The sequence below is a fragment of the Miniopterus natalensis genome, chromosome 4 (genome assembly GCF_054644295.1).
Source record: "Miniopterus natalensis isolate mMinNat1 chromosome 4, mMinNat1.hap1, whole genome shotgun sequence".
NCBI lineage: Eukaryota > Metazoa > Chordata > Mammalia > Chiroptera > Miniopteridae > Miniopterus > Miniopterus natalensis.
The window spans coordinates 67,257,975-67,272,069 of NC_142084.1; the positions used below are offsets into that span (position 1 = coordinate 67,257,975).

Consider the following 14,095-nt stretch of genomic DNA (forward strand, 5'->3'; position numbering starts at 1 on the left):
AATGCCATTATTAATATCTGTGGGTACCACATTGAAAAAACACACACACTAATCCCCAACTGATGTATGTATAGAGGTGTTTCCAGTTTTTATTTATATCTCATATGATTTTTTTTGGTTACTTATGCAAGAACTTTTCCAGGGTGGATCTGAAAAAGCAAGATCACTGGGTCCAATGGTATCAGCATCTTTTAAATTTTATTCGATCCCTCAGTATGGCTGTGCCATCTGTACCACTGTGGCCACTGGTTAATTATGCCTTCTCCCTCCCCCAGGTGGGTTTCATCGACTATATTGTGCACCCACTGTGGGAGACATGGGCTGACTTGGTCCACCCAGACGCCCGGGAGATCCTAGACACATTGGAAGATAACCGGGACTGGTACTACAGCGCCATTCGGCAGAGCCCGTCGCCACCTCCCGAGGAGGAGCCTGAGGGGCCAGGCCACCCAACCCCACCTGATAAGTTCCAGTTTGAGCTGACGCTAGATGAGGAAGAGGAGGAGGAGGCGTCCTCCGCTGCCCTGGGTGCAATTGAGGTGCAGGAATTATTCGTGGCCCAGGATGTATACGCAGCTGAGGAACTGTTGGAGGTCGATGGCCAAGATGTGTCCGCAGAGGTGGAGGTAGAGGAAATGTCCTTGACACAGCAAGCAGACAGTGTGGCTGTGGGCCAGGACAAGTCCACATCCCCAGATGCATTGATGGATGCCGTGGGCTACAGCAGCCCCCATGTCCTGTCTCCTGAGAGCCCCGCTCTGCCTGCCTTGAGGACCCCATCCACTCCAGAGGAGGCCCCGGGCCTCCTGGGCCTCCCCTCCATGGCAGCAGAGGTGGGGGCCCAGAAAGAGCATCAAGCTGCCAAGAGGGTGTGCTGTGCCTGCACAGGGACGTTGGGCGAGGACCCACCCACACTCCCAGCCCCTGGTGGGTGGGGGTCTGCTGCAGGCCCTATCTGAGCCCCAGCCTCTACACCCCTTTCCCCCTCCTGCCTCCTCTCACCACCATCATCCCCCAACCGCCTCCTTCACTGCCTCAAAGACTCTTGGGCCTCCTGAGAAAAAAGAAAACAGAAAAGTGGCTTTTTTTCTCTTTTCTTTTTTTCCCTTTTTCCCCCACCCACGGGGCCACTTTTTGGAGGTGGGGCCTGGGGAAGGAAGGGCTGAGGTCCTGGAAGGGGTTTTATTTTTGGAATTTTCATTGTTACATTTTTAGAAAAAAAAAACGAAAAAAAGAAAAAAAAAAACAGGATGAAACACAGCAACTGTAGATGCTCCTGTTCCTGGCTCCCGTCACCCACCTCCAACCCCACCTGCACCCCTCCCAGGTCCCAGGCTCAGTCTTCCAGCCTCTTTGGGCTCCCCATCTGAGCCCAAGCAGGCTTAAGGTCTCCTTCCAGGCTCTTCCTAAAATTGGAGGGTTTCTAGAATCCAGCCAGGGAATAGCCATTCTGGGCAGGGGCCTGGTGGGGGGGGGTCGCTGTGAGAGACCCCAGCTCCAGCCCCTCTCAGGCTCACTGTCCCACCCCAAGTCTTCCACCTCATTTTGCACAAACCTGGCAATACTTACTCTGGGACAGGCATGGGGACGCTGTACAACTTAGGATGCTGGGAGGGGAGGGTGTTAGAGGGACATTTGCACCACCAGCCTGGGGTCTGAGATTTGAGGAGGGCCTGATCCTCCCTCCACTTGCTACCCCCTTCCCCTTCCACTTTGGGTTCTGTTTGAATTTTCTCCATTTGTGGGGGACAGCTCCAAGCTGCACCCGCTTCTTCCAGCTGCTTCTCCTCTTGTTTCTGCCTTAATGATTCTCACGGCCATAGGAGAGGGTTGCAGTGGCTCCCACCTGCACCTTGGGTAGGGTGGGGCCAGACCCAGAGCCCCCATCCTAGGCATCCCCCCAGCATCCTCCTGCCCCCTTCCCTGACTCTTTGCCCTAGGAGGAAGCAATAATGGTGTATACCCACATTCCCTTTCTGGGCATCCCTTCTCATCCTGGCACCAAAGTCATTTCTCCTTTGTCCCACCTTGCCAAGCCCCCCCCCCCAACTATTTCCCGAGCAATATGACAGACAGATGCAAGGCCATTTTTCTCCAAGCCATGAGGGACTGTTTGGAAGGAAAGGCCCCTCTTCCCCCTCCCCTATTCCCCTTGGCCTGGTTCTGCAGTTGGGCAGGGCAGGGCCTCTCATTGCCCCACCCCTCCAATTCTGTTCGCAGGGTACTGTAGCCTCCCCCTCCCCGAAGCCTTCCATCTGTCTGTCTATCCCACTGGGGACTACCACCCTCTCCCAGCCTCATGATACTGTACAGGGTTCATTTTTGTAGCGAAAGTAGTTTCTGTCCTAGCCGGCAACCGGAGTGGGCCTTTTTTTGATTTTCTTTTTTTTCCCTTTCTTTCTTTTTCTTTGTACATACTGTAAGGTTGGTTTGTAAATTATTCTACAGAGGCAAAAAAGGGAAAATAAACTTACCCTTCCCTAGCTGACCCAGTCAGGGGAAGGAAGGGTGGGGATCTCCCAGAGGGAGAGTCCCTATTCCTGCTGTATTATATAAACTGTACCATAGACCCCCAAAAGGGTGGGCTCAGCGCTGTTGTTTGATGGGGAGTCGGTTCATCTAGGGGGTGAGGGCTAGGCAGAGCCTGTCCCTCCCCCTGCCCCAGGGCTGGGTTCGACTGGCAACAGTTGAGATGGACCATCCCACCCCCAATCAGGGCTCCTCTCTCAATAGGGGGTGCACAGGACCCCCATGAGCTGCTCAAATATTGTCCACTTTGATGATCAATCAGTCGGTCCATTGATCGATAATCAATCCTTTGATCTTGTCTCCAATTAAACCGAGGCTTTCACTGATCTTCCTGGCTGATGTGGCTTTCTTTCCCACCTGGTTCTTGAGGTGCGCCTTTTCAGCACTGTCTGCCTGAAGCAGGAGGTGTGAGGGAAAGGGGGCTCTGACCCTATCCCTCCCCAAGTAGACAGAGCTTGAGGAAGTTGCAGGGAGCTTGGCAGAAAGCAGCTCCCAGGCATGGGCCAGGTCCTGGCACAGGGAATTCCAGGTTGACCCACCTACTCTGCCATCCATCACTAGCACGAGGGACTAGTTTGGATCCCAGCTCTAGCTATGTGCCCTTGGGTGTGATCTCTCTGACCTTCAGTTGTATCATCTGTAAAACAGGATAAAAATCTCAGATTTATGGGGTCAATCTTGAGCAGAGCTGTCCAGTGAAACTTTCTATGATGATAAGAATGTTCTTTGTCTGCACTATCAACGCAGTGGCCACTAGCCACATGTGGCTTATTAAGCACTTGAAATATGACTAGTGCAACTGAGGAAGTGGAGTTTTCATTTTTCTTTACATTAAGTAGCCAAATGTAGCCAATGGCTACTGTATCAGACTGCAGAGTTCTGGAACTTAAGTGAGAGAGGAAATGTAGAGGATTTAGAGCATACAGAGGTTTGCCTGCTTGAATGTGGTTTAAAGATTCACAGTAGATATCCTGGCCCAGAGGAGTGTAGATAGCCTGGACCCAGAGAGGAGAAGCAAAGCTGGAAAACTAGCTAGAAGTTTCCAGGGAATCTGAACTTTGTGCAAGAAGCAGAGAGGAGATACAGCTATTTCCCCAAGGGTGTTTCAAAGGGAGTCAGAGTCGGGGAAAGGGTATCAGGGTGGGGGTCAGGAGGCAATAGCACCCCAGGCTGCAGGGAATGGCCAGGTAGGCCTGGGTTAGCCTTCTTACTTTGGCCCTCAATTTCCCTGAGTGTAAAAGGGCAGGCGTGTTGTCCCAGATGTTTCCTGTGTTGGGACAAAGTTGACAGGCTGAGAATGTGGGTCAAAGGGCAGAGGTGTCATGTAATCCTTATTGGCTCTTTAAAATTCTCCTGATGGCGCCCCGGCCAGGCGGGGCTCAGCGGTTGAGCACTGACCCAGGATCCAGGAGATTGCAGTTCGATTCCCAGTCAGGGTACTTGCCCAGGTTGCTGGCTCAATCCCCAGTTGGGGGTGTGCAGGAGGCAGCCGATCAATGACTCTCTCCCATCGTTAATGTTTCTCTCTCTCTCTCCCTCTCCCTGAAATCAATAAAGATATATTAAAAAAAAAAAAAAAAAAATCCTCCTAATGGAGAGTTCATCTTTCCTCAGGCAAAGGTGACCAAGAGCAGGGAGGCCTTGTAATCTGAACAGGAGTGGGGAAACTGGGGAAGGGGTGGAGCCAATTTATTCTCTGAAATTGACATCAACCACTTGCAGGCTACAGAGTCAGGCAAAGGGCTGTGCCTCTCCCTCTCCCAGCCTTTCCAGGGCTCTGATCTCATCAGGAGGATTATTTTAATCACTCTCCAGCAATCCTTGAGAGTACTATCATAGGTCTATTTTGCAGATGAGGAAACTGAGGCCAAGAAATAATCTCACAGTTGGGAAAATTCAGGGAAATAAGGCTGGGATCTCACTTTACCCAGTGCCTGTTCCACAATGATAGCTCCCCAATACTTTTATATTATTACTGCTATTTTATTTCACATGCACAAAATCTTGAGATGTGGCTAATATTTTCCCCTCTTTCGTAGCATAAAAATATAAGTAAGTACAAATGAAGAGCACTTTTTTTCCTTTTTTACCTATTGGCAAATAATATATAAACCATTCTGGGGTGGGTAAAGCACTTTCATAGCTTATTAGTGCTAACAGAAGTTGGCACACAGAACTTTCTAGGAGGGGTCTGTCAATATTTATCAAAAACGTAACAACTGTGCATGCATTTTGACCTAGCCATTGCAGTTTTAAAAGTACTTATCCTAAAGAAACAGTTGTATGAAAACCATAAGATGCAGGTACAAAATGCCCATTCCAGTGTTGGTCAGAATATTGAAGAATTATTAAAGACCCAGATGTCCAACGCAGGGAGTCATTAAATTATGCTTTGCCTGAACAATGGAATAATATGCAGCCATTAAAAACAAAGTGAGTGTACATTGAAATGACAAGACGTTTACTGTGAGAAGGGCAGGTTTCAAAACGTTCTGCATTATACGATCCTACTGAAAAATATGTGCATAGAAAAGGCAGCTTGTCCATCAAAATACTAACAGTTCACCAGTGGTAGGATTAAAAGAGATCTGTGTTTTCTGTTCTGCAGTCTTTAATATTTCCTGAATTTTAGCAGTGAGCATGTATTACTTTTATAATCAAGGGGAAAGTTATTTCATAATCAAAAGAAATAGAAGTCGTTCGTTGTTGTCTGAGAACCACAAAAGCAAGGTAAATAGCGCACAGGCTCTGGATTCAGCTTGCCTGCGTTCTAGCTCCGACTCTACCAGTTAATGATTGGGTTAGTCGGAGCACGCTACTTGCTGGCTCTGTACCTGTTTCCCTCGTTGTAAAATGCAAACAATAATAGCCCAGGTTTATCAGGCGATTACTATGTGCCAGGCACTGTTTGTTTTACGTAAATTATTGCACTTAATTCTCACAAGAGCCTATAAAGTAGATGCTATTATAAAATGGGTCATAGACATAGGTCACCCGATCTATGCGAGCTCGAGTCCCCTAGCGCCCCTAGAATAGCACGAAGGAACTACAGCAGGACAAGGAAGACGCGCATGCGCAGACCGGATAGGAGGCGTGGCGAGGACAGGAGGGAGGTTCCCCCCGCGATACGATTGGTTGGCCTGTGAGGGGCGTGGCTGTCTCGCCTCTAGAGCCCGAGGACTCCGCGAGCAGAGCTCTGACCGCGGCCGAAGAGATGAACTCCCGAGGCGGGTGAGGGGACCTGGTGTCGCTCCCTTCCTGAGAGTGACTCCAGCGTCGTTGCCACTTTCTTAGGGGGACCCCAGCGTCATCCCCCTTTCCTGAGAGTACCCTGGCATCATTCCCCCTTCTTGAGGGTAACACCTGACGTCACGTTTTTCCTGCGACGTCCACCTTTCCCAAGGAGGACTCTGGCGTCCTCTCTCCCTCCTGAAGTGAACCCCAGCATCGGTTCTTCCTCCTGAGAGTGACGTCAGAGTCGCCCCCACTTCCTTAGGCCACCCAGGTGTCGACAATCCTTCCTGATGGGGCCCCAGCATCCTTCCTGAGGGAGACCCTGGCGTCACCCCCTCTTTCTGAGGGGTCCCCTCCAGTGTCTCTATCTCTTCCTAAGGGGACCCCAGGTCATACCTGCTTCCTCAAGGGTCCCCAGTATTGTTCCTTCTTCCTAGGAAGTGACCTGACATTGTTCCCCCCTTTCCTGATGGTTTCCTGTCATTGCCATCCCCCTTTGCTCTGAGGGTACCCCCTTCCTCCTCCCTTCCAATTTGAGGTGCACCCCTGCAAAAGGACTTCAGTAGTTCCCATTCATATGAGAAGTCCCAAAGCCGCCCCCTGCACTCCCCTTCCCCAGTTGGGGAGACAGAAAAGCAAGACTCAGATCACCCTCAAAGTGTTGTCAGGCTGGGGACTGGGGTGGGGAGTGAAACTAGCTTATACAGGACTCACTATGTAACATGAGAAATCATTTAAGGAACTGGGGCTGTTTCTCCTAAAATGGAAGTTGCAGGAAGGATCTAAAACTGCCTTAAAATACTTATCAAGTGCTTCTCACAGTTTTTGACATCAAGTACTTATCGAGTGATTGGAAATTGTGTGGAACTGTCACCTGGAACAATGATTACTTTGTTTCATGAAGTTTCAAAAGATCTGATGATAACAGAGGGAGGTCAAAGGGGTTTGCTTGTGCTGAACTGAAATCCTAATGGCTGATGAATGCTTTACTGGTGCACAGAGTTGGCAAAATCCACAGTCCTGGAGAAGCATCTGGAAGATCTAGCCAATTCCAGTCAGTCCTGAAAATGTTTCTTGTACATCCACTGAGACAAAGAATTCATCTACTTAACATTAAAATACGTGTGAAGCTTTTATCGTGTGCCAGTAAATAAAATGGTGAACAGACAGAAAAATAGAAGAATAATTATGCATACAAGGCAGACAGATGCATCGTGACTTCTGCAAACTCCTTTTTCTAGAACACTTCTCAGGCTTTCTGGCTGTATGTTAATGAACAATCATGCAAATATCTGTCTCACTCCCTAGTTGGCTGTAGGCTGCAGGAGGGCAGAAGCCACGTCTTTGCTCCCAATTGTCTCTACACTGTGCCTGGTAGGCACTGAAGTATTTGTTGTTCCTGCCCTAACTCTTCACTTGGTGAATCCCTTTGAGGAGTTGGGAGATAGCCAGGGAGGGTGAAATATGATAAGTAACAGGAAAACACAGCTCAGAGATGAACGGGACCCCACATGCAAGAACTGAGACTTAAGAAATAAGCAACAACTCCTTGGCTAATGCAGTTAAACTTTCCTGACCCTGAAGCTCAGAGCAAGTGAAGGCAAAGAGGCAGTGGAAGTCAGCATCAGGCTGCTATGTTTCCAATTTACCACCAAAGTTGTCTAGATCAGCTGATTAAACCCCAGAGAATCCTGGAATATGTAGTCTGAAAAGTGTTCCTGGGTGCCATGCTTAAACAGTGGCATAATAAAATCAAAGTTACAATGCTGAGGTGTAGATGTGGTGCTCGGGCTCACAAGAGGAAGGTATTATTTTTTTAAAATATGTCTTTATTGATTTCAGAGAGAGGAAGGGAGACGGAGATCTAGAGATAGAAACATCAGTGATGAGAGAGTCATTGATTGGTGGCCTCCTGCACGCCCCTGACGGGATCAAGCCCACAACCCGGGCATGTGCCCTGTCCAGGAATCGGACCGAGATCTGGATCATAGGTCGATGCTCAACCGCTGAGCCACGTCAGCCGGGCAAGAAGTCCTTTAAATAGGGAGCTTCCACGATGCATTTGCAGTTGTATTTGACTTATAAAAAATATAGTTAGCCCAGAAGTTTTGAAGAATGCTAATTTAAAAAATAAGAACAGTCCAGCTGGTGTGGCTCAGTGGTTGAGCATCAACTCAGGAACCAAGAGGTCACTGTGTGATTTCTGGTCAGGGTACAGGCCGGGGGTTGCAGGCTCCATCCCCAGTAGGGGGAGTGCCGGAGGCAGCCGATCGGTGATCTTTCAGATACTTCTATCTCTCTATCCCTCTCCCTTCCTCTTTCTCTAAAAATCAATAAAAACATATATATATAAAATAAGAACAAGTCCAGGTCAATCTTGACCCTTTTCTAACTTTCCTTCTCCAGAAATAGTTCCTCTTTTCATATAGAGGCCTACAAGAGGGTGCTGCACTCCTTTTAGATCTAACTTCCTGTATCAGCCCTGACGGCCACAGGGAGCTACAAAACCATCATAAAATAAGATAGGTAAGTTAGTGGAAGTACTGATTTTTCCACTGGTGATGACAACCAATGAGTAATCGAAAGTTATGCAAGTAAAGTGATCTGAGAACATTAAATGTTATCGTCATCATTCTAACTTTTAACAACCTTGATAAATCAGATTAATGAGAGCATCTCAGGTTTCCAGTACTTACCTCATTCCTAGTCGATAACACTACATTTATTGTATTCTTACTGTATTTGCCAGGTACTAGGTACTGCCGTTATTACCATTTTACAGATGAGAAAAATGAGGCACGGAGATTTGCACTAAGGGCTAGATATGGATCTGAGAGGGTAACATCAATCGGCTGCCTTCTGTACTCCTCCTACTGGGGATCGAGCCCGAAACCTGGGCATGTGCTCTGACTGAAATCAAACCAGCAACCTCTCGGTGCATGGGATGACACTCAACATCTGCCAGGGCTTTTTTTTATTTTCTTAAATTCTATCTTCTGTAATATATATTTCCACTAACATTTATATTTTAAAACCAGAATACACTCCCAAAGGAGAAGATATTGATTGACTCAAAGGCACAATGTATTGTACAAGCAAGGGACTCTGAACATCCAGAACTACAGTGCCTTTCACAGAGCTGAAATTTAACTTAGACAATATCCAGTTAATTGAGAGTGGGAAGTTACTTGCTCACAGTCACCATGAGTCCATCCTGTCTTTCACCTTCACCTTCACCATCTCTTTGTATACTGGAACTTCCCCCCAGTTTATAAATATGGTGTCTTCTGAATCTTAACAGCAGAACTCCAACCCCCCCCCCCATGAAGCCTTTATTCCTCTCTAGCTATCATCCCATCTTTCTTTGCTTCACACAAACGTCTCCAAAGAGATATTCCTTTCCTCAGGTACCTTTGCTGACTCAGTGTTGTCTCCTTGACAACAGTGCCTTTAAAAAAAAAAGTGTTTATTGATTTTAGAGAGAGGAAGGGAGAAGGAGAGAGAGAGAGAGAAACATCAATGATGAGAGAGTCATTGATTGGCTGCCTCCTGCATGCCCCCCACTGGAGATCGAACCTGAAACCCGGGCATGTGCCCTAACCAGAATCAAACGGAGATCTCCTAGATCACAGGCTGATGCTCAACCACTGAGCCACGCTGGCTCGGCAACAGTGCTTTTTTTAAGGAGGTACTCAGAAATATTTATTGAAGGAATCTATTGCTTTACCCTCACTATTCTTCCAAAATCATTCTCAGTAAGGTTACCTCCCAATTACCAAATCCAGTGGGCATTTGAAGATCTCTATTTTTCTGAACCTCTTTTCACTTAATAATGTTTTTCCTTAAAACATTTTGTGCTCAACTTTTTCTCTACTTGGCTTCTGTGACACTATACTTTTCTTTAATTCTCCTCATAATTTTCTGCTGCTGCTATGTTTCTATTGGGGCTTTTCTTACTCCCATCTATTCCTTCAATGTTTCTCAGAATTTGCCTTTAACCCACTGTTCTCGTTCTACACTTGAATATCAAAGTGTGTTCCCTGATGGCATCAGTATCAACTGGGAACTTGTTAGAAATTCAGGTTTTTTGGCACTCACCTACTGAATAACAGGCCTCTGAAAAATTCAACACCCATTTATGATTTTTAAAAACTAGGTATAAAAGGGAGCTTCCTGAACTTGATAAAGTTTTCAGCAAAACTTAAGACACAGATGACAGAAAATCTTTTAGCAAACATCAAATTGAATGGTGGGACATTAGAAGCAGTCATTGTACAGTTAGGAATAAGACAACTATGCCCACTATTTCTACTAATAATCAACATTGTACAAAAGTCTTAATTTATAGTAAGAGAAGAAAAATAAATGAGTAGGTAACTATTGGAAAGTGACATTATACTATCATTATTTGCTTGTGATTTGATTGTCTGCTGAAAAATAATCAAAACTAGTAGAATTAGTATGGGAATTCAGCAAAGAGGCCAGTGGAAGGTCAATAGATCTGTATTGACAACTTTCATATATAGGAGAAATACCAAATTAAAAGGATCCAGGAGTAAAGAAAGATCCCATTGACAATAGCAATAAAACCTTATAAAATTCCTATAAACACATTGCAAGCCTTTTGTGGAGAACTTATAAAAGTGTTCTGAGGATAGCAAAGAAGACTTCACTAAATAGACAGGTATACTAAATTCATGAATGGAGAGATCTAACGTAAAAAAAAAATCTCTCCCCAACTCAATTATTTTAATGCAGTCCAATAAAAATTTTTCATGGAATTTTGTTCTTCATAGGGAGAAATAAATATGCAATAATAACCCAGTTTTTTGTTTTTGTTTTTGTTTTAAATTTATTATTATTATTATTTTGGAGAATGTGAACACTGATCCCACTACCTCTCACACACCAACCACACTGTTTTGTTTTGTTTGTTTTTAAAGAAAGAAAAATAGAGGTGGGTTCTTGTTCTATCTGATATTAAGACAGGTTATAAAACTGATAACTAAATGAAATTGGTGCAAAAAAAATGATATTTAGGTCAACAAAACAGAATAAAAAGTCAAAAAACAGAATAAAGAGTCCCATGCATATATAGGAATTTAGTATATAATTGGGATATCATCTTAAAATTATAGAAAAAATGAATTAGTCAAGAAATGGTTTGAAAAATATATGTTTTGGCAGTAATTGGCTATCCTTATAAAAATTACATTCCTATTTCTTATACATAACAATAAATTCCAGATGGATTTTAAAACAGTACAAACACAAAACAAACATATTTGAAGAAAATTATATATATTTAAATTTCCTGATGTCTCTATTAGTCAGGATTCTTGGTTCTAACAGAATCAATAAAAACCAACCCTGGTTAACTTAGGCAGAACAATTAATCCATGGGCAGGAGACAGTAACTTAATAAATGGATAAGGAACCTATAGGAAATGTCAAGAACCACAAGTCTTAAATAATACACAAAAGGGAAGAACCATCAAGGAAAAGTGATAAATTTGTGTATAAATTTATAAGAAACTTCTAGAATACATCAGTAATATGATTTGTTACAACCACTTTATTTTATTATTTTTTTAAATATATCTTTATTGATTTCAGAGAGAGGAAAGAAGAGGGAGAGAGAGAGAGAGAAACATCAATGATGAGAGAGTCATTGATCGATCCCGCAACCCGGGCATGTGCCCTGACCGGGAATCGAACCCTGATTGCCTGGATCCTAGGTCGACGCTCAACCACTGAGCAACGTCCAGCCAGGCTGTTACAACCACTTTAGAGGGCAATCTAGCAGCATCTAATAAAGCTGTGCCTACCCTATGATCTAATAAGTTCCACCTCTTAGTATCCACTTGGAGAAATATACACACTTGTGCTCAAGGAGACATGATTAAGAGTGAGCATTGCGGCCTTTTGTGTAATTTTGAGAAACTGGAACAACCTAAAAGTATGTCAATAGTGAAAGAGATAAAAGCAGAACATCAGGGCCCTGGCTGGTGTGGTTCAGTTGATTGGCTATCGTCTCATGCACTGAAAGGTTACCGGTTCCATTCCCAGTCAGGGCACATGCCCTGGTTGCAGGCTTACTCACCTAATGGGGGGTGTGCAGGAGGCAGCCAATCAAGGTACATTGATGTTTCTCTCCTCCCTTCCTCTCTATAAATCAATAAAAATTAAAATTTAAAAAAAAAGCACCAGGTAGCTGATAAAAGGAATGTGACATTACAAATAGATTGAGAAGTCCTACCGAGGGAGAAAAAGCAAGTTGAAGAATAATACAAGCAACATTAGGCCATTTATGGAAGGAAACATATAAAACGTTACTGAAAATTATTTTTTTAAGACTTAGAGGAGGCTGAAATGGATATATAGTAAGATTTCAGTTTTATCTGTAATGTTCTAATTTTTAATAAAAGAATACTTAGATACTTAACAATTAAAGAGAAATGAGAGTGGACACAGGGCTTGTATGGTCTGACCCCCTGACAACCTTTGTTTAGTCTCTTCTGGCACCATGCTCCTCTTCTCAGAGTTTTATCTAGATTTGATTCTCAATGCCACAAACCTTTGCACTTGATTCTTCCTCTATCCAGAATTTGGCCCCTTTCCCTCACCTACTTTACACTAATCAGTTCCTTTGGATTTCTGTGAGAAAACCACTTCCTGAAGAATGCTTCTCTGACCTAGGTCATGCTCCTGTCCTTCAGAGAGCTACCTTTGAACATAATTATGTAGGCTTTATGTGATTATGTTCTTAATTTCAGTTCTATGAGAAAGAGACAGTGTCCTGCTTGCTCCCCATTGTGTCTGAGCACCCCACTTCATGTCTTGCACAGAACAACCATTCAAGAACTATTTGTTGGAATCGTTAAAGACTGAGGGCTACAGAAACCTGTGCACTTTCCTAAAACAATTGTATCTTGACACCTTACACCTGACACACTCCAAGCCCTCATCACTTCCCTTCTACAACTGCAGCTTCCTCCAAGGTTCCCTACTCCCGGCTGTTTAAGCTTGAAATCACCAGGATGATTCCTGATTCTTCACCCTTCAGATCCAGTCTCTTCACCTGTAGATTCCACTTCTCTCCGCTCCCACAGCTACCTGCCTAATCCAAACTGCCATCCTCTCACCTGACTACTGCAACCGCCATTTGCTTCCCCATCCGCTTTCATCCCCAGCCAATCCTTTCCACCAGGCCCCCAGAGCCATCGACTTTTAAAATGTGAATTTAACTGTGACCCTCATCTGTTTGTCATTCAACATGTTTGTAATATTGCTTCAGCATCTGGCTTACCTTAAGAGTGACCGATGGTCCTGGTTTACCCAAGACTGAGAGATTCCTAGGATGCCATCCTTTCAGTGTCCAAACTGGGAAAGTCCAGGTAAACTGAGATGAGTTGGTTACCCTACTCCCCTGCTAAGCTGGAATTACTATGAGGGCAGGGACCATTTGGGGCCTAGGAGAGTAAGAATTTAAAAAATAATAATATGTCTTTATTGATTTCAGAGAGCAGAAGAGAGAGAGAGAGAGAGAGAGAGATCAATGATAAGAGAGTCATTGATTGGCTGCCTCCTGCATGACCCGAGGATCAAGCCCACAACCAAGGCATGTGCCCTGACCAGGAATTGAACTGCGATCTCCTGGATCATAGTTCAATGCTCAACCATGAGCCACGACAGCTGGGCAGGATTTTTTAAAAGTTGTTTTGTGGATTTAGAAAGTTAATGTAAATACCTTTGTTGTTCTAGTTGCTCTCATAGAACTTAGTGCCCAGTAGGTGTCCAAGTACCATTTTTGCAGATAAGAAGCTTCACCTGACTGCAGATACCTGAAGTGCTTTACTAAATCAGCTAAACCTGAACTCAATACCAGGGCTCTAAACTGTCTGAAAGAAAACTCAACTCTAGGGTAGGTGGTGTGGCTTCTAACAACTGCATTACATGCAAATCTCTAGATTAGATCACTGTTTCCAGAATTTTCACTGCTATACACATTGATCCCACGGGAGCTCTTTAATATCCATTCTCACAAGCATGGTGGTACAGCATGTGTTCTGGCTGAGAATGGCTGCTTTGGTGTGCCCTACAGGTTGAATCTGAACTCCACTACTTAGTGGCCATGTGACCTTTGTGGCAAGTCACCTCTCTGAACCTCTGTTTCTCATCTGTAAAGAATTTAGGCTTAGTCCTGGCTGGTGTTGCTTAGTGGTTAGAGCATCAGCCCACACACCAAAGGGTCACAGGTTCAGTTCTTGGTCAAGGGCACGTACCTGGGTTGCAGGTTCCACCCCCAGCCCTGGTTGGGGTACATGCAGGA

At 44.8% G+C, this 14,095-nt stretch overlaps 1 protein-coding gene across 1 annotated transcript in view; it reads left to right on the forward strand.

The window, feature by feature from the left end:
• PDE4A (phosphodiesterase 4A) overlaps positions 1 to 1,051 on the forward strand; it is a 40,934-nt gene extending 39,883 nt beyond the window's left edge. Inside the window, exon 17 of the mRNA XM_087816021.1 lies at positions 276 to 1,051. Within this exon, the coding sequence (XP_087672147.1) occupies positions 276 to 959 (684 nt within the window). The 3' untranslated portion in view covers positions 960 to 1,051. The remainder of the gene's footprint in view (positions 1 to 275) is intronic.
• The last annotated feature ends 13,044 nt before the right edge of the window (positions 1,052 to 14,095 follow it).